Source organism: Manis javanica, chromosome X (genome assembly GCF_040802235.1).
Source record: "Manis javanica isolate MJ-LG chromosome X, MJ_LKY, whole genome shotgun sequence".
Lineage (NCBI taxonomy): Eukaryota > Metazoa > Chordata > Mammalia > Pholidota > Manidae > Manis > Manis javanica.
Window position 1 is genome coordinate 120,928,598 of NC_133174.1, and position 19,081 is coordinate 120,947,678.

The following is a 19,081-nucleotide window of genomic DNA, read 5'->3' on the forward strand; positions in this document are numbered from 1 at the left end:
AAAAAAATCTGCATATAAGTGGATCCACACAGTATAAACCCATGTTGTTCAAGGGTCAATTTTATATAATTGTTTGGGTCTTTATTTTTACATAAATTGGAACCATGCTATATTAATGTAAAATGGTGGCTTTTTTCTTTTTCTTTTTCTTTTTTTTATTAAGGTATCATTGATATACACTCTCATGAAGGTTTCACATGAAAAACATTATGGTTACTGCATTCACCCATATTATCAAGTCCCCACCATACCCCATTGAGGTCACTGTCCATCAGTGTAGTAAGATGCCACAGAGTCAGTTCTTGTCTTCTCTGTGCTACACTGTCTTCCCCGTGACTCCCCCACACACCATGTGTACCAATCATAATACCCCTCAATCCCCTTCTCCTTCCCTCCCCACCTGCCCCCCCCACCCCTCCCCTTTGGTAACTGCTAGGCCTTCTTGGGGTCTGTGAGTCTGCTGCTGTTTTGTTCCTTCAGTTTTGCTTTGTTGTTGTACTCCACAAATGAGGGAATCATCTGGCACTTGTCTTTCTCTGCCTGGCTTATTTCACTGAGCAAAATACCCTCTAGCTCCATCCATGTTGTTGCAGATGGTAGGATTTGTTTCTTTCTTATGGCTGAATAGTAGTTCATTGTGTATAAGTACCACTTCTTCTTTATCTGTTCATCTACTGATGGACACTTAGGTTGCTTCCATATTTTGGCTATTGTAAATAGTGGTGCAATAAACACAGGGTGCATATGTTCTTTTGAATTTGAGATCTTGTTTTCTTTGGGTAAATTCCTAGGAGTGGAATTCCCAGGTCAAATGGTATTTCTATTTTTAATTTTTTGAGGAACCTCCATATTGCTTTCCACAACGGTTGAACTAATTTACATTCCCACCAACAGTGTAGGAGGGTTCCCCTTTCTCCACAACCTCACCAACATTTGTTGTTGTTTGTCTTTTGGATGTTGGCCATCCTTACTGGTGTGAGGTGATATCTCATTGTGGCTTTAATTTGCATTTCCCTGGTAATTAGTGATGTGGAGCATCTTTTCATGTGCCTGTTGGCCATTTGAATTTCGTCTTTGGAGAAGTGTCTGTTCAGATCCTCTACCCATTTTTTAATAGGGTTATTTGCTTTTTAGGTGTTGAGGTGTGTGAGGTTTTTATATATTTTGGATGTTAACTGCTTGTCAGATATGTCATTTACAAATATATTCTCCCATACTGTAAGATGCCTTTTTTTTCTATTGATGGTGTCCTTTGCTGTACAGAAGCTTTTTAGCTTGATGTAGTCCCACTTGTTCATTTTTGCTTTTTTTTCCCCTTACCCAGGGAGATATGTTCATGAAGAAGTTGCTCATATTTATACTCAAGAGATTTTTGCCTGTTTTCTTCTAACAGTTTTATGGTTTCATGACTTACATTCAGGTCTTTGATCCATTTTGAGTTTACTTCTGTTTATGGAGTTAGACAATAATCCATTTTCATTCACTTGCATGTATCTGTCAAGTTTTGCCAACACAAGTTGTTGAAGAGGCTGTCATTTCCCCATTGAATATCCATGGCTCCTTTATCGTACATTAATTGACCATATATGCTTGGGTTTATATCTGGGCTCTCTGTTCTGTTCCATTGATCTATCAATCTGTTCTTGTATGAGTAAAATGGTGGCTTTTTTCAAAGACTTTTTTTTAGAGCTGTTTTAGATTTACAAGAAAATTCAGAGGAGGGTGCAGAGATTTCCCATGTATCCCCTTGCTGCTTCACATGCACAGCCTCCCCCACTGTCAACATCCCCCAACCAGAGTGGGACATTTGTTACCAAAGATGATTGACATTGACACATCTTAATCACCCAAAGTCCATAGTTTATCTTAGGGTCACTCTTGGTGGTGTACATTCTTTGGGTTTGGACAAATGTATAAAGACACAAACCCATTGTTATGGTATTAGACAGAGTAGTTTCACTGCCCTAAAAATTTTCTGTGCTCTGCCTATTCATCCTTCCCCCCAGCCCCTGGCAACCAGTGACGTTTTTATTGTCTCCAAAATTTTTCCTGGTTGTTTTTTTTTTAATTCAACGATATACCCTGGACAACTTTCTCTGTCACTAAATATAGGTCCACATCATTGTTTTATCAATAGCTGGATGGTATTCCATAGTATGGATGTATCAGTTTGTTTAACCATTCTCTTAGTGGTGAACTTTTATGTTGTTTCCAATTTGTGTTTTTCTACAGAGCCCAACTCTTCCAGCACTGAACTGTTCTGTTGAAAATGCCCATCCAACTGTTTCTTACTATGCCCGTCCCCAAGTGGCATCCTACAATACCTACTACCATAGCTCTCCTCACCTGCCACCATATTCTGCTTATGACTTTCAGGTATGTTTTGAGGAGAAAAGAACTCTCCATTAACCTTCCTCTCCTGTTTTCTTGCTGTCACCCTAATTATGGAACCTTCCTAATATGTATGAGGTGGTCAGCCTGTTTATCTCAGATGGTCTTTAGCAGCCTGTGGGAACCAGAGGCTAGTTTAAGGAGTACATAGGCAGGCAATGTTGGGAGAGATGGAGAGGGTGGGGAAGACATAGGAGAAGAAACAGAAAGATGGAGGAAAAGAGGAGATAATGAAATAGGATCAAGGTGTTCTAAACTGCCTTGACCTATACCAAGAAGAAGATGGTATTCATTAATACATCACCATGGACCTCTGTCCAACAGTGGCTTTCTCCCTTCTGCCTAGGCCTGCTCCTCAGCACAAGGGCATTCTGAGCCACACAAGGATTTGAATCAAATCTGTAATGAGGAAAAAGTCCCTTCTTTTTCTCCAGACTTCCTAACTAGGACTATACAGAGAAAAAACTTTTTATAACAGGATTTTTTGTGTTGTTATCACATGGGTTTGAAATAGGGTTACCAAATTTGCACCTTCCCCTTTTCCTTTTGAGCTGAGATTAAGCACAGAAAAACAGATCCCAGAAAGGCACTTAAGAGGGATTTGCTGTGTTTAGAGCATTGACCTAGGCACTTCAGGAAAACAATGGAGATAGTCTTTTAGGCATTTACAATGATCATAAACCCTTGACCACTAAAGAGTGGGATTACACTAAAATCTGGTTAATTCAAAATTCGGGGACCAAAGGAAATCCTTTGAAGTGAGGGAAATACATAATGAATTTGCTTCTATTGACTAAGAGCCCAGTAATGCTCCAAGGTAACATAAACGCATGACTGTTTGGGGGTGCTTGCAGTTAACCAGCCAGTTTAGAAATACAAAGCCCTTGGGCAACCTAATTTCAGCTTCAGATTAACAAAATAATTGAGACTGAAAAACCCCATTTAATTGAATAAAATGTACTTTTGTTTAGATACTGTTGGGGAAGGTCTAGGGCTCTGTATTGCAATCAAAATAGATACAGTGTTAACATGGACTTGTTCACTGTTATAAAATACAGTACTAGAACAAGGAGGTGTCCAAGAAAGCTTAGCAAAAAATATTAGAATTTGTTTTAAAGCCTACTGTATTCACAGGTAGACAACTTAGGGAAATTACTATCCAAATAGGTGATGTAGACTGGAAAACAGAAGTATGATCAAGAGGGGCAAAGGTCGTTTTAGTTGTGACAGAGGCAAAAAAGGAATCCTTTAAGAGAATGCAGGGATGTTGAACATAAGACAGAAGGGTCACCATTCTCTTGGGGTCCTATAATGTCATCCTGAGACAGAGGGGCCAGCCCAAGAGGCTGCCTCCAAGTTTTTAATATCAAAGTACATTACACTGATAATATTAATTTTAGAAATGTTCACTATATAATGAACCCCTGAAGTAGGAACAGTTATCTTCTTGGTGATGGTTGCTGCCAACTCTAAGATAGGAAGCCCTTCTCTGGGTATGGAGCCATCTGTCTGTTCATCATTCCTCATTCAAACCCTACCCCAGGGATGGATATAAGATTGACAATGGCAGTGGTGACCTAGGCTGTTGGCTTCAATTTAATGTTTCCTTTGTGTTTCCATGTGCCAGGCACTGTGCTAGAAGCTGAGGACCTAGAGATTGAACGAGCCTTAGGCCCTGCATTAAGAGATCGGTCTAGGGACTTGGGCAGGGGGTAGTCAGGGGATAGCAGTGGGGACAGAAAAGTAAATAGACTTACCCAGAATGCTATGGAAACTCAGAAACAGGGTACCTAAGCCAGCAAAGGGCTGCAGTCTAGCCACCTAAGCCAAACCTACACAGTGTGCTGATAGCAAGGACTTCAGGAGTGTGTGGAAGCCTCTACTTTGTAATAATAGCTCCTACTCATTGGGCCCTTGCTATATACCAAACATTGTGGTAAGTGCTTTACCTGTATCTCATTTCGTCCTTTGAGGGAAATATTCCTGTTGTTGCCATTTTTAAGATGAGATGATGGGGTCATAAAGTAAGTGACTTCCCAAAGTTCCAGAGATGGTAAGGAGAGGAGCAAGGATTTGTGTCTAGGTCTGTGTGAGTCCAGAGATGGGCTTGAGGGATTCTTTGGGGCAGCTGTAAATCTGAGCACAGCAGAGATGTTTTCCCCAATTAATTTTAGGATATTTATATTTTCTACTGACTTCAGTTATGTGCCTCCTAATCATAGCTCTGAAAGGTCTCTTTACTTTCTCTTATGACATTGTTAATTGCTCCCACTCTGGAGGCTGCAGGGATGCTTCTTGTACCTCTCCCGGTTCTTTACCTAGGTTCAAGCTGTCTTTGGTGTTTCCTTTTTGGAGACTTTATAGTTGTGTGGTGTGGGTTTTAAGGGTTATGTTTTTAAGTGATTTGTTTCCTTCTAGAAGTTAAATGGTGTTTTGTTTTAGTGTTTGCATTGAGCTTTCTTCTGTTCACCAATTTCCATTCCCTTAGAGTTTCATAGGAGGAAATACCAGTCTTAACACAAGAAAGCCAAGAGGTCGGGGGAACATCTGCTTATGTTCCCAGATAAGCAGAAAGCAGTCAGCGAAACATAGATCAGCTCTGACAATAAAATCACCAGCAGCACAGACTTGGCTCCCCAGCCCACAGAAAAGCAAGAGTTCCCTTCTGCTCTTCTGAGGTTGTAAAAGGGACCAAATTATAGTGGGAACACTGATCTTTGTAGACTTTCTTCTGAATAACTTTCCCATTCTAATCATTTCCTAATTGGACTGTTTATGTGAGTTTGTGTTTGAAGACTTGTTTCCTTTTTACCCTGAGGCTGATAGAAGAAATAGGAAAGAGATTAATAGGGTTTTGTTTTAACTCTTCAACATCATGCCCTTGTCAGGAAACATTTCTTGTAGTGACCCATGACTGAGGCCTTGGGGCTGCTCAACTGGCCCTGAGGATGCTGGTGAATGCTGAGCTTGCAGAAACAGGGCTCTTTCAGACACTGAACTCTAAGTGTCCTTGCTCCTAAGGAGGCAAGATATAAGCTGAGACCTCCTCAGCCTCCTTGCTAATCTCCCAACACTGACTTCTCTAGCTCCTCACAGTCAATTCCCCAGGACCCATACTTCAGCTTCAGCCAAGTAGTCCAAATTCTGTAGCATATAAAGCATCAGTTTCTATTCTTCTGGAAAGTTCAACCCAGTGTAGCTGAACGCCTTAAGAATTCCTGCCATACTTTGCAGTCTGGCCTACTGGGACAGTCCCCCTACTTCCCTCCAGCCGTGTTTTGGTCCCTTTTCTGTCCATTTGGTGAAATGCCAGGTTTGGCTTAAAACAAACATCTCAGCCTATGCAAAATGCAAGGACCTCTGTTAATGCTCTCTATTAAATCACATGAGGGTACACTAGGTTTGATCTTAGCCACTAAAAATGACCCATTATAAATTGGGCCTATTTAGTGAATGGATTGAGTTAGTCCTGGGAGAGGCAGTGTATGGCACAGGTTTGCTGAGAGCCTTAAAAGGCTGTTGCTGCTGCCACTCAACTTTTTCTCTTTATTTCCCCTCTCCTGCAAAAATTTCCCTTTCTTCTCCTTCTTTCCCTTGTTTCTGACCCCCCACCCCCACCCACCACCACTTTTCTTTATTTTCCTTTTGTCCGCTCTTCTCTCCATCTCCCCTGCCTTTGCTTTCTGGAGCAAAAACAGGGAGAATGCAATGAACCCAGAGATCTTAGATTTTACAAACCTTGGGACACAGTATCTTTTGCTGGTAACCTCTATCACCTGGCCAATTACAGGCCTCCTTTGAGTCATTCCCTCTCAGTGCTCCTGAGGAGAGATGCAGGCGGCTGTGACAGCAGTCCACATAGTTCGTGGAGAGTGTGGGTCAGCCACTGGGCAGAGACGGGACAGTGGTGGGAGAGGAGAGCTGCGTGCATCCCAAAAGGTGACGCACCTTTTGAAGCACCATTGCCTGCAGGCCACCCCAGCGTCTCAGGACCAACTCCAGAAGCCAGCAGTGGGCAATTTGGATGCTTTTCATGCTTTGTGGTGTGCAAGGATTCAAAGAAGGATTCTCTTCTTCTGAGCTGCCTTTCCCATTAGTAAAGTTGACTCTGAGGCAGGAAACAAAGTGCACGAGGCCAGTTCCCCAGCTGCAACAAAGCCAAGGTCTTTCCCAAGGTCCCTGCCTGTTGCTAGGAAACTAGGCACTGCTACTGTGGGCCTTTTGCCCCCAAACTCCAAGGCTGTGTGGACTACAACCAGTTAGCTCCCTAGCTGTGCAGGAGCCCTTCGATTTTATCCTTACGACACCCAGCATCCTCAAAGGGAAGTGAGAATCAGCCTATCCCTGGCCCCCTAGTACTTCCCAAACATGAAACTGAGAAGTGAAAACTGAAGGCCGTTGTACCACCCACTTATTATCAAAGTGTACAACTGCCATCCACAGCAGCTGCTGCCTGGGGAAGTCAGCCATTTATTTAATGCCTCTCCAGACAGAAGTGCCTGTAGCCTCCCTTCTGTGGCTGGAACACTTACAACTGGCCTTCTAACTCTCACGATTCTGTAGCGGGATGTAGAGGAGCAGAGTCCCGCATTCCCAGGCACAGGGATTCTTGTCCCTGTGGAGTTTTGCTCCCCTTTCTGGTTGAGAGGACAGCACCCTTAGCTGAAGAAAGCAACAGAAGAGGAGAAAGGGCAAGGAGGACAAAGAGTTCTACCGTGCAGAGTGGAAAACTAGGAAATCACTCAACAGATGTCCTTAAGAAAGAGTGTGTTCCTGGAGGGAGGAGAAAAATTGAGATTTTAGGAAGGAATCTGTCTTTCTAAAGGCTCTTCAGATTCTAGGACCCTGTCATTCTTTCACTCCCGGCGAAATAATGGATGGGATGGGGCAGTTGGGGAAATGGTGGCTGCTGCAGTCACTTCTCAGTCCCAACATTATGTGGTAAGGGACAGATATTTCAGGGTCTGAGGCAAGACCTAGAAGCCTGAACCTCCCTTCCTAAGGAGTGAAGAGGTCAGGACTGGGGATAAAGAGAATCAGCCAACTGGTCTTAGGTTCCAGAAACCTCTTACCAGAGCTGACTCTAGATCGCTCTAGGCTTGGCAAAATGATGTGATCTACTCAGACTCTGGTGAGCAGAACAAACTAAAGGCATGGCCTCTCTAAATACCACTCAAACTCTTGACAATTTTTGGTGTAAGTGGGTCTTTTTAAAAAATATACTAGTTCCTCCTAGAGCTGAGATACAACAGAAAACTGCAGGTCTCTAGGCCCCTTCATTGGCTTGTTTGTGCTTCTTGAGAGCCTAAAACTGGCCTCCTGTCTCTTGCCATCCCTGTAGTCCACTCCAGCCTTCAGGCCTCAGCCACGCTCCACGCTAGAGCAAGGCAACTGTACCCACAAGGTATGACCGTAGTCTTTGAAAATAGATTTTAATTTTAAAAATATAGTCACTCAACATTTCTTGAGTACCTACTACTCACCAAACATGGTTCTGAGCTCTGGGGGATACAGCAGTGAACAAAACAGGCCGACCCTCCTGGAGCAGGACAGTCATTCGAGTCAAGGCTATCCACGGGCCAGGGAAAGAGCAGTGCACATGACCACCAACATGCCAATTCACTAGGTATTTTTTAAATCCATCTCTGCTCCCTTCCCAACAATGACCAAAGTCAAACTGAATTCGCCGTGTCTTTGTAACTGGACAAATTGCTCCTCGTTCCTTTCCTATCATTGGTATTCTCACTTCTAACCTACCCTGCCCAAGCAGGGGGTACAGTTAAGATGAAATAGAAATTATTGGACTTTTAAGTTGGAAGACACAGATCCAAGAAGGCCATTGAACCTTTCCAGCCTTAGTTTTTGTCTATGAGATATTATTGTAGCAAAGACTCCCCCAAGTAGTAAGGGCCTAACCTCAAACGTTCTTAAGGTCCAAACTACCTTTTTGAAGACTAACTGCGATGCTGTTGCCACAGCTCAAGGGAGAGGTATTGAAGGCTTGAGTTAGAAACATGGAAAAGGGAGTGATGGATTCAAGAGACACACAGCAGTAGGAGCAAAAGGATCTGGTAACTGACTGGATGTCTGCTTCAAAGGTAAGGGGAGGAGTAATCCGAGATTTCAAGATTCTCTCTCCATGATCTTTTCAGCCCAAGTGACTGAAAGTGGGGCCACCTCAGTTTTATGCCCCTCATAATTTCGTGAGGTTTAGGAGCTCTTTATTTTTCCAAACACAAACAAACTTGGTCCATATTGATTTTTAATGACTGGCTTTGGGGGAATTGCAACCTCAATGCAAAAACTGACACTTTATTTTCGTTTCACAGCATTCCAGTGTCTTTCCATCCTCCCCTCCCTCTGGACTTTCTGACGAGCCCCAGTCTACCTCTCCTTCGCCCAGCTACATGTGGTCCTCAAGCGCACCACCCCGCTACTCTCCACCCTACTATCCGCCTTTCGAAAAGCCGCCACCTTACAGCCCCTAAAGAGGAATGCCTGCTGGCTATAGAGATTATTGTGGCTTTTGTATTTCTGCTTTAGTGGAAGTGTGTACGGTACAAAATTTAAAGTGAGATTCTTATGTGTCAAGTCTTACAACGGCCTGCCAGCCTAGGGAAAGAGAGGGACGAAGCTTCTTCGTTATCAGTGCAGAGCAGGGGTGGCTAGGCTGAACGCAACACTTCCGAGAAGGGCAGTGCACACTCTCTAAATGAGCCTGGAGAGCCAGCCCCGCAAGCAGCTTGTGTTGGGACCTGCACTACCTTACAGCGGCTCCAACTTCGTGTTGAGAGGGACTGTGGTTGCCATCTGTTTCATTTTGTGTAAACGGAGTGCTGTCCTCAGGCCCTTGGCAGGTTGCCACCCTAGCACCTTGGCAAAAAGAACCTGGCTTGTAGGCCCTGTCTTTCCCCACCACTACTGTCAGTCCCTATGGAAAATTTCCGAGATGATGGAGCTACAGAGTAGTTCCAATACAGAGAGTTCTGGCTAAGATTTAGTTTGCTTGTGTCTGGTGTTGAAAAACACTGCCCACATCTTACTCCTTTATTCTCTCTATTGTAAAAATGACTATTGTGATCATTCAGCTCAGCTTTTGTTACTGGTACCTCCCAAAGGGAAAAGTGCAATATTCCAAGTAGTGAGGAACATGAGTAATCATTCAGGAAGCACTGAAATACACAGAGCAACATGTGAGGTTTTCAGTCGATCTCAGTTATACAGATTAACTTAGGGGACAGTGGTTCTACTACATGTTGCAGTATTACAAAATACATTTGCTACAGGAGATACAAATCTTTCGGTTAAAATTCAGAGGTTCAAAAATGCTATATTAGGTTCTTGGGTCATGATACGAATTGTTACTAATCTTTCTATTTACTCTTCAAATATTGTGCTTCAACCCCAGCAAACCGCATGGATCCTGCATCCTACCCCAAAAGAATCATCTGTATTTTAATGCCACTGCTCTTACTAGTCATTTTTTCTGTTGAGACCAATCATGACAGTGTTCAAGATTATGAAAGCGTTAAAATGCCGCTTTAAGTCTGCTAAACCTCAAATGTAGCCAACTTGAAAAATTCTTGTGTTATCATAGATTTAAAATCCACTTGGCACATTGTATTTTTGTACAGTTCTTTTTATTATATGTAGCTTTAAACCATCCACCTGATGAATTTAACACTTTGGCACCCATGCCTTCACTTTAGAATGAACACTTTCATTGCGATCTTAGGTTAACCTGAGAATTGACTGATTTCAAGGAAGACTGATAATCCTACACTTATATAATGTATAAATACAGGGCTACAGGAGGGTACCTAATCAGATAGTTCTGCAAACACAGAACACATACTGGAAAATTTTCCAGCCAATTTTGCTACCTCCCAACTTGATGGATTAGAGGTAGCAGGCAAATGCTGGTGCTCCCATCTACCTTGTAGACACCCAGCCATCAAGAATTATCAAGGCACAACAAGTGCCCTCATTGTTCACAGTAAATGTTTGCAAAACTTTCAACTTCCAGCATCATGAATGATGTCTCATCCAGATTTCAAATCTGAAAAACCATAACCCTTTTGCATTATTTAAAATTACTATTGTTTTCTACAGTTCTGAGCATATCAAAATTCTACTGGATTTCAAAAAGGGACTAACAAATTGACGTACTATACAAATATCAACTTGTAATACTCAATTTTTTTGCCATTTACACTTTACCTTTTGCTTCAATGAATATTTAATTTTTTAAAAGGCACCATTACACGGTATATCCTACATTTACCACATTTCTTAAAGTGTTAAGATTCTATGACTCATTTCTACGTATTTTTCTTACTTTACAAAATAACTTGAAACAATAGATTTTTGTAACACTTAATTTGAGCAGCTTCATTTTTTATTACATTGAATTATATAAAATGCATGTTACCTTAGAAAAATTAATACCTGCTGCTTTACTCTTTTGCAAAACATTTGCTGTAATGAAGGAATTTGTACTTCCAATATGTACCTTGACTGCATTTTGTAATATTTACTGCTTTATTCCTAATTCTGCTTTGAAGTATTGAACTGGGCATGAAACATTAAAATATTAATCCAGAACCTGTATAAACTGGATGTTGCTTAAAATCCATTCTCACTGCCATGTTGGAAACCCAGATTGCTTTTGTGATGTTTCAAATAAAACTATCCTCCTCCTTATCCACTTACATGCATCTTCATGGAATCTATGAAAGTATTAAAAACACTCTAAGTTAGCAACTGACTCTCTTTTGACTACTATGGTTTATGATACAATGGGGATGTGATTAACCAACATGTAAAACCTAACGGGAAATTCTGCCTGTCATCAGAAATACAGCTCATCTCCTATGACAAAAACTGAAAAAAAGAATGTAAAAGTCTAAATAATTTTTGAAATATAATCTTATAAAAATGCACTAAAAATGCACTCAAAAATCAGAATTAAAACCTTTTATTTTTGCCATAAGAAACTCTATGAACTAGTATCAGGTAACAGTTAAAGAAAAGTAGAACTTAAAGTCATGATAAGGAAGATTGTACAAGTATGGACATTACAGTATTGGGTAGAAATGAACAAGGTTCCATATGACTGACAGAGGTGAGGAAGCCAGTGCTGTGCAATGAGCAAGTAATCCCTTAGACTATGCATGCCTTGACAATACAAAATACCTTGATCATCTTTACCATTTGTTTTTTTGGTACAATGGAAAAAAATGTAGCATCAATTCCTCATTCAGTAGTTGTATGTGGGGGATCATTACCACCAAAAGGATAATGATCATTTAAAATATATTTTAACTGACTCTTACAAGATTGCTATGATATCTTAAAATATTTGCTTAGTTTGAATATTTTCACCTTTCACCTCGTTTGACAAATTCCTATTTCAAACGTTCCTATCCAGAATACTTACATGTAATTTAACACAGAGCAAATTTAAAGCCAACTTGAAAGAAAAAAAGGAAGTTTAATAGCCAGAAAGCAAAGTATAAAACAGGAAAAGCCTTTAAGTTTTAAACAGGGTCTTCCTACAGATTTCCAAGTACAGTGTTTTAGCCCCAAAGGAGTATTCTACATGAATTCCAAAGTTTAGGTATAGAAACTTCTAGAAAACTGAAGACCCTGACATACATGCAAGTAAGAGTCTTCTGGCAAAAATACAATTTTAGCTTTCCAGTTTCCCTCCTCCCAGAAAACTCAAGATACCTTCAGTAGGCATAGAGTTTAAATTTCATACTCAGATTAACACAGAGCACAGCAGCAGCAAATAATTATATTGGTATTAATTCAGAATGGATAGTTTCCCATTATAGAATTAAGTTCTGGTTTGTCGTAACAGCCTTGTAGAAACTACCAAGTTTTATTATGACAGATTAATTTACCTATGAGTTAAGTCTGAAAGGTCTGGCAGCTTTGCTGGTATCAGTGTCTCTCACACTTGTAGAATGAATTATGTCTGGTGAAATAGCATTAATGAAACTCAAACAAATTTCCACTGAAAATTTCGTAGTGCACCACACAGAGTAATATTATCAATACCTACACAGAAAGGAAACAGATACTGTGATTCCAGAGATCAGAGTCTTAAGTTGTAAGGTAATTTAAAATCTTCCAAGGATTACTTTACAAAATGGTTTGAAGGTCTAGATTCACAGAAAACAGTTGTGCATCATTCTAGTCCTCAGTAAGCAAAGGATTACAGTATTTTTCTTTCCCCTGGTATTATTGTAACTACTGATGCCTGGTAGCCTCAGCTACCAAGTTAAGAAACACTGAAATCTTTATCTTCAAATCTAGCTTACCTTCAGAAGAATGATGTATACATGAGAAATTATGATTAAAGCTTTAAGTTCAAGGTCAAGAAATAGACTATTTTCAAAAATACATGGTTAAGGAGAAAGGAAATATCTATGTTGAATTAAGAAATACTTAAGCAAGGTTACAAATGACTAATAACTATGCACAACAATCTTTTTGTTATCTATTAATTTTTTTCCTTTGCAAAAAGTCATTTACAGAAGTTCATCAAGTCAATCCTATTATAAATGCTAGGCTATATATTTGTTCCAACCTGCTTCCTTTTAGTACTAACACTTCAGTAAGTTGACTTTATTCTAAGTATTTAAATATGTGTCATTTTAAAAGGAAGAAAGGTGGTATTTATTGTTCTCAAGATAAATGGGAATCAACAAGCCTATAAAACATTCCATATATAGCTTCTGATTGCTATTGATAGTGCAGCAATTTGCAGATGGAATGAAAAGGTCTTGCTGAAGGGAAAATACTAGATCACTGATTCAACTATTTCAAATGAAAACTTCCTATCAGAGATTTTAAGTAATATGAACATTTAAAAATATATGCCAGCAGCCTCCTGCACAAAATATGTAGCAGTTTCATTTATGAAAACTATCATTTATAAAGATTTACATATAATTAAAGATTTGGTGGCTTTCAGATTCAAAATGTGAAAAATTTCATGGGAGTATTTCTAACCATAATGAGCAAAAAATCCCCATTCACTTCCACTCTGTCTCTTTTATGGAAGAGCACAGAATTCAAAACAAATGTGACAGAACTTTTCATCTTCTCCTGTCTGCATTATGGAAATTTGTTTCCCACTAGTATTTCTGCCCACAGAGACCACACTGCAAGGGTATGTGTGTATTCGTGTGTATATACATATATATGTGTGTGCATGCACACACACACACACACATACACACACACACACACACAGTAGTCCAGCCACCAGTCTTTTTCAGACTACGGCTATAAAAGCAAGATTTAATTCCTATTAGCTAAAACTAATTTTTTCTTCATATGAGACACTTGTCTGCATGGTCACTTTTGTGGTGGGAGGGAGGCAGGAGGCTGATAACCATTTGGACTACCAGAATACACAATCAAGTGGAGACTTATTCTGAAATTTTCTGTAACAACTTTAGAAGCTCTTACTTTTTATGCCATATATAAGACACAACACACATTTATAGTCTCAATATTAAGAACATTGAAAATTCAGCAGTAAAGTGCTAACATAGAAGGGGAGAGTTGTAAGATATACTAGGGATATGCTAACTCCAGTTATTTTCAAAGAAAACTTAAGACTGCTTCAAACCCTATTCAGGAAACTACCTCTCCAAGCTTTTTTTCCCCCACCAATTTTAAATGAGCTGAAAGCTAATAACTACATAAACAGATACTTGGCGGAGGGGAGGGAAGAGAAACTTCTCAATCTCTACTCAAACTTTCAGAATTTGCTTCTAAAATTTATCAACTAGTCCAAGTAGACTACCTTCAGATGACATGGAAATCAAATTAACTTGTTTTCACCTTAATTCGCTTTACAGGTCTTATGAAACCTCTGCCCCTTAACCCAACCCAAAACTTTCTGATATTCCAACGAAGTTCAATAAGATTCTGGTATTATAAATTCAAACTCAGTACTGCCATCTGTTACATTCTGTTTAAAAATCGAATCATTTTCCTGCTGAATGAAAATATCTTCCCAGGTCATTGGCTTGTTCTGAGGAGTAGATGTGGTCCCTACTGGAGGTTCTTTCCCAGCATCAACCTTATACCCAATACCATCATCCTTCATTACAGGCATAGTACCTGACCTATCAGAAAGGTATGTATATTGTCTGATCTGTAAAGACCTGCATGGATGTAAACGATAAAGCTTTGAGTCTCCAGAAGGATCTTGACTATGAACTGACTTTATGTGTGATGACATAAACTGATAGTTGATGAAAGATTTACCACAGGCCAAACACTGATACCTTCGCTCCCCTGTGTGATGAATTTCATGCTTTGTGCGATATTCTGCAAGAGGAAATACCTTTTCACAGTAACGGCAAGGATACTTCTTTTCCCAAGAATGAATGTTAAAGTGTCTCCGCAAGCTTGTCAGGCAGACATACGACCTTTTGCACACAATACAGATATAATAGACCCTTCCATCTACTATTAATTCATAGTGATCATCATGTTTTACTTTCATACGTTTGTTTGCCGTCTCACTGCTAGAAGTTTTGGGCGTCTCATTCTCAAGTCTGGCCTCCCCTTCATCAGGATCATCTTTGACAGGGATCACTATGTCATACGTATCTTCACCGATATTTGCATAAACCTTGCAACCTGTTGACAAGCCTTCAATTTCAGTAGCTGTATCTAAAGTAATGATCTTCTGACCCTCTGTTAGATGTTTTGATCCTACACCTGGATCATTAGTGTTCCTAGTAATTACATCTGAAATTTTTAAAGAATTGGAAAGTGGCTCTTGCAGAAGTGTAGGAATCTGCATCTTCTGTGTCAATGATCCATCAAAAGTGGTATTTGGGGGGATATCAGCCTGTGGGACCAAAGATGTGTTACTGACCGCCGAATCTGGACTCGAGCTAATAGTGTCATCATCATCATCTATAATTTCCTCCTCCTCCTCTTCATTGGCCTTGTTTCCTGGTAAAACAGCACTGTTTGGTGGCTGCTGAGTCTGCACAAGTAAATTGATTGAAGGAGGCATGTGATTTGGAAGTGAAGAACTGACATTTGGTGGTGTAGTAAGTGGTGTCTGATTTAACAAAATAATGTTGGGAGTCAGATGTGCTGGGGCCGAAGATACAAGCAACTTTTCACTTCCTTGTGTTTGGCTCAGAGTTGACTGATTCACAGAAGTAGGAAGTTTCTGAGTAGGTGTTATATTTGTTAAAGGGGGAGAGTTATTACTAGCACAAGGTGCAACATCTGAAATAGCAACAGAGCCTGGATTCGGCTGGACCTGGGCCACTGCATTGGTACTTGGCAAAGTCTCCTTTGCAGGCAGAATCTCAGAGCAGAAAATGACGTCATCGTCATCATCATCTGAATCGGTAACTATGATCTTTTTTGTTTCATAATCTTCAGCAGATAAGGAAAAAGACTCTGTTATAATAGGCATTATAGTGGCCCCATTATCTTGGGCTTCATCTTTTGATTTTTGTATTTCAAGGTTCTTGTCATTAGAACTGGGAGATAAGGTTTCTGCATTACCATCCTGAGCTGTACCTGAGATGCTTTTAACCTGTGACAATGGGACACCAAGCTCTGCTATAAATTTAACTCCTAATAACTGTCCTGATTTAATTAACTCATCAAGTAAATCTGATCTAACACGAACAATTTTAGAACTGTATATATAATTGAGAATTTCTGCAAAGATCTCTGCTCTTACAAAGCTCAGTTCAACAACTTGCCCGGCAACTGAGAAGAGTTGATGGAAGTAAGTACTAGAAGCTGAAAGAATATTCCTGTGGGCCCGGAATTTTCGGTCTTCCACAATAACGGTAACATCACAGAAGAGTCCATGGCCACGTTGCTCATTCAAGGAGTTCAGCAGACTGCCAGAGTATTGAATGTCTGTAGCAGAAATCAGTTTTCTATTCTCCATGCCTATTAGAGAAAGGGAGGAGAAGGTGATGGGAGAAGATTAGGAAAGAAAAACAAAAGTACTTTATCATTCAGAATTTAAACTATCACACCATTAAATAAATAGTTTATTCAGTTTTAACCAAAGTTTGGCATAACTTTTTGGCTCTTATATAAATTGTTCATACAGGCTGGTTTTTGGACCATGTGTCAAATTTCATGACTTCCCCCTAAGAAGAGACAAGCAAGGTGTAAACTGACCTATAGATTTGAACAGTAATCTCTTCCTATGAACCTCAGATACATGCATCACTACTAGGCAATTTTGAAATATTAGAATTAATTTTCATTGTTCCAATTTTGGGTTTTCTCCTCAAAAAGAGTTAAGAGTTAATTTTTAACTGCCTTAAAACTTTAAGAAAAGTCTTCATCATGAACATATAAAAGTTATTCACCTGTAAAAGAATGATTTTAAAAAACAAAACAAAATGAACAAAAAAGGATTTAAATCAGAAAAGCTTGGTGTGTGCAACTGTCCAAAATATATACTCTAAATTTTAACTTATTTTTAAGAACATATTCAAAAGGTACTCCCTGCAGCCAGTAACTGAATCGATATTTATAAACGCTGACAATTATTACCTCTAAATTTCCCATTATTTTTGTTTTTATTTAAATTGGGGTGCCTCACCTAGATAAACTATGAAAGACCTTTCTTACCTTCTCCTCTTTCTTTATTCCCTTGCTCCTTCCCCTCACCTCTCTACCCTTGCAATCTCCAGAGGTGGAATATTAAACAGAGTGCCAACTGAAGTCAACAGATGCTATTGTAAAAAAATAAGACAAATGAAAAGGAAAGCTTATCATTTCTTAATGCTTATTTGCACAAAAACATAAAACATTTCATTGTGTTGGTAAAGAATTATGTGCATTGGTATGAGAACTTTTTTACACCAAATGTGTTAGTGAAAATGAAAACAAACTTATTGGAAGAGAGCAGACATCACTCGAAAAAGGGAGCAGTTAATAGTATAGCTGTGTACCATCCTAAAACACATTTTTTTTGCACTTTGCAGAAGATAATTCCAGTTTTTTGTTAAAAAACAAAACGTGTGTGTAATAACAATCAGCTGATAAGGAATTTTAGTAAAGAAACATTGTTCTAGCTAATATTCTTTCCCTTTAAAGTTACCAATATAGTACGACTGTTGATTACAGTGCTTAAGTTATATACACGTGGAAGGAAGGGCATCTTAAATATTTCCTAAATTTTTCAAAATTATACCTTAAAAATAGAAAGACTTAAAGTCTAGAAATCAAGGCTTTAAAACATCATCTGATACATGGCCTTGCTCCTTAACAGTACCAAGGAATTCCAGGTTACCATAAAGGTATTCATCAGAAAGGGGGTGACCTTTGGACAGCAAGCCAGCAACCAGGGCTTCTGGAATATGGGGATTTCGACAGAAGTCACTTAAAAGTGGACAAACGAGTTTTCTGAATACAGTTCCACAATTTTTGTCGTTTGCAAATGGCTTTTTCCAACAGGGAATGCATTAAATGTATGTGTCCAGGTGATACCAGGACTTGGTTTCATGTTGTTTGGGTTTCCTTCTCCCCGTTAGGATGGGCCCAGAACAGCACAAATCAGTCAGAATCACCCACTGCACGATCTGCGACCTGACCGTGGAAAAGCCATTCCGCGATATTGTGAGACAAATCCTTGACTGAGGAGGGCAGGTGAAGGTAGAAAAGAGAGAAACGCCATTCGCGAGGGAGTGAAACAAACCAACACGCGGCTCCCTGCGGCAGCTGAACCCCATCTTCCTGCCTCCACCCCCTCTTTCCCATTTACACCCAGCCGGCCGCAACCAAGGTTTTTAATCCCAATCCATGCGAAAAGGCCGCTTCTTGCCAATACTGATGGAGGTACGAACAGCACGGTGAGGGCGGGCGTTAACACGGTGAGCCACGGAAAGTAAAAGGTGGCGGAGAGGAGGGTGGGGTGCTGGGAGGGGATAAGGCCAAGCAGGCGGCATTGTTATGCCCCGGGAAGGGGACGCAAGGGGCGGGTGCGCCCGGCAGAAAAGCTCTAAATCAAAGTACGGGCTAGAAGAAAAAGAGGCGCAAAAATAAAGGCGGGGGGACGAGGGAAAAGCCAAGTGGGTCTCTGTGGTGGGCTCCCCACGCTCCGGGCCTACCCAGGGCAGCGGCAGCCCCTCGGCCCCTGACGGCGAAGGGGACCGCGCCGCGGCCCTCCCGGTCCGTCCCCTCCTTCGCTCCCGGGCCCACACAAAGAAAGGGCCGGAGGAGCGGAGCCGCCGACTCCGCCGCTTCCTGGTTCAAGTGAGGAGAATGCAAACGCAGGCGCGGCCCAGGGACCGAGGAAGGAGGCGCGCTCCCTCGCCCCCTCCCGGCTCCCACCCGGCTCCTCACCTGCTTCCCGGTGCCGCCGCCGCTCGTCGTCGGGCCCCGCAGAAGGGTGGGCGTCCTCCAACAACAAGCAGCCGGACTCCACGGCGACTCGGCTCCTTCTTTAAACGTCGCTCCAGTCTTGGTCGACGTCGACGCGGCTGCCGCCACCGCTGCTACCGCTGCCCCACGCCGCCGACAGAGGGCACAGCGCGGGGGCGAAGCTCTGAAGTCCAAGGCGCCCTCCTCTTCCGAGCGCTGTTCGGGTCTTTCCGGAAGCGCGCGAGCGCTACGCGGCCCCGCTTCGGCGCCCCACTCGGCTTCGACCGCTTCCGCAGGGGGC

General features: G+C 41.1%; 2 protein-coding genes across 6 annotated transcripts in view; one reads left to right on the forward strand and one right to left on the reverse strand.

Moving 5' to 3' along the window:
• TMEM255A (transmembrane protein 255A) overlaps nucleotides 1-10,483 on the forward strand; it is a 46,143-nt gene extending 35,660 nt beyond the window's left edge. For all 3 annotated transcript variants that reach the window (XM_017673913.3, XM_017673914.3, XM_037008478.2), the window contains 2 exons: nucleotides 2,233-2,376; nucleotides 8,721-10,483. In XM_017673913.3, coding sequence (XP_017529402.1) covers nucleotides 2,233-2,376; nucleotides 8,721-8,879 — 303 coding nt within the window. In that variant the 3' untranslated portion in view covers nucleotides 8,880-10,483. The remainder of the gene's footprint in view (nucleotides 1-2,232; nucleotides 2,377-8,720) is intronic.
• An 869-nt stretch (nucleotides 10,484-11,352) lies between these two features.
• Nucleotides 11,353-18,971, reverse strand: ZBTB33 (zinc finger and BTB domain containing 33). 3 transcript variants are annotated; one of them, XM_017673912.3, is made up of 3 exons: nucleotides 18,763-18,971; nucleotides 17,047-17,150; nucleotides 11,353-16,350 (listed from the first exon to the last, which is right to left on the reverse strand). In XM_017673912.3, the coding sequence occupies exon 3, from the start codon at nucleotides 16,346-16,348 to the stop codon at nucleotides 14,330-14,332; it is 2,019 nt and encodes a 672-aa protein (XP_017529401.1). In that variant the 5' UTR covers nucleotides 16,349-16,350; nucleotides 17,047-17,150; nucleotides 18,763-18,971; the 3' UTR covers nucleotides 11,353-14,329. The 3 variants fall into 3 exon arrangements, with proteins under 3 accessions (XP_017529401.1, XP_073084191.1, XP_017529400.1); XM_073228090.1 differs by lacking the exon at nucleotides 18,763-18,971 and adding an exon at nucleotides 18,528-18,724; XM_017673911.3 differs by lacking the exon at nucleotides 17,047-17,150 and having other exon boundaries at nucleotides 18,763-18,967.
• Nucleotides 18,972-19,081: the final 110 nt, after the last annotated feature.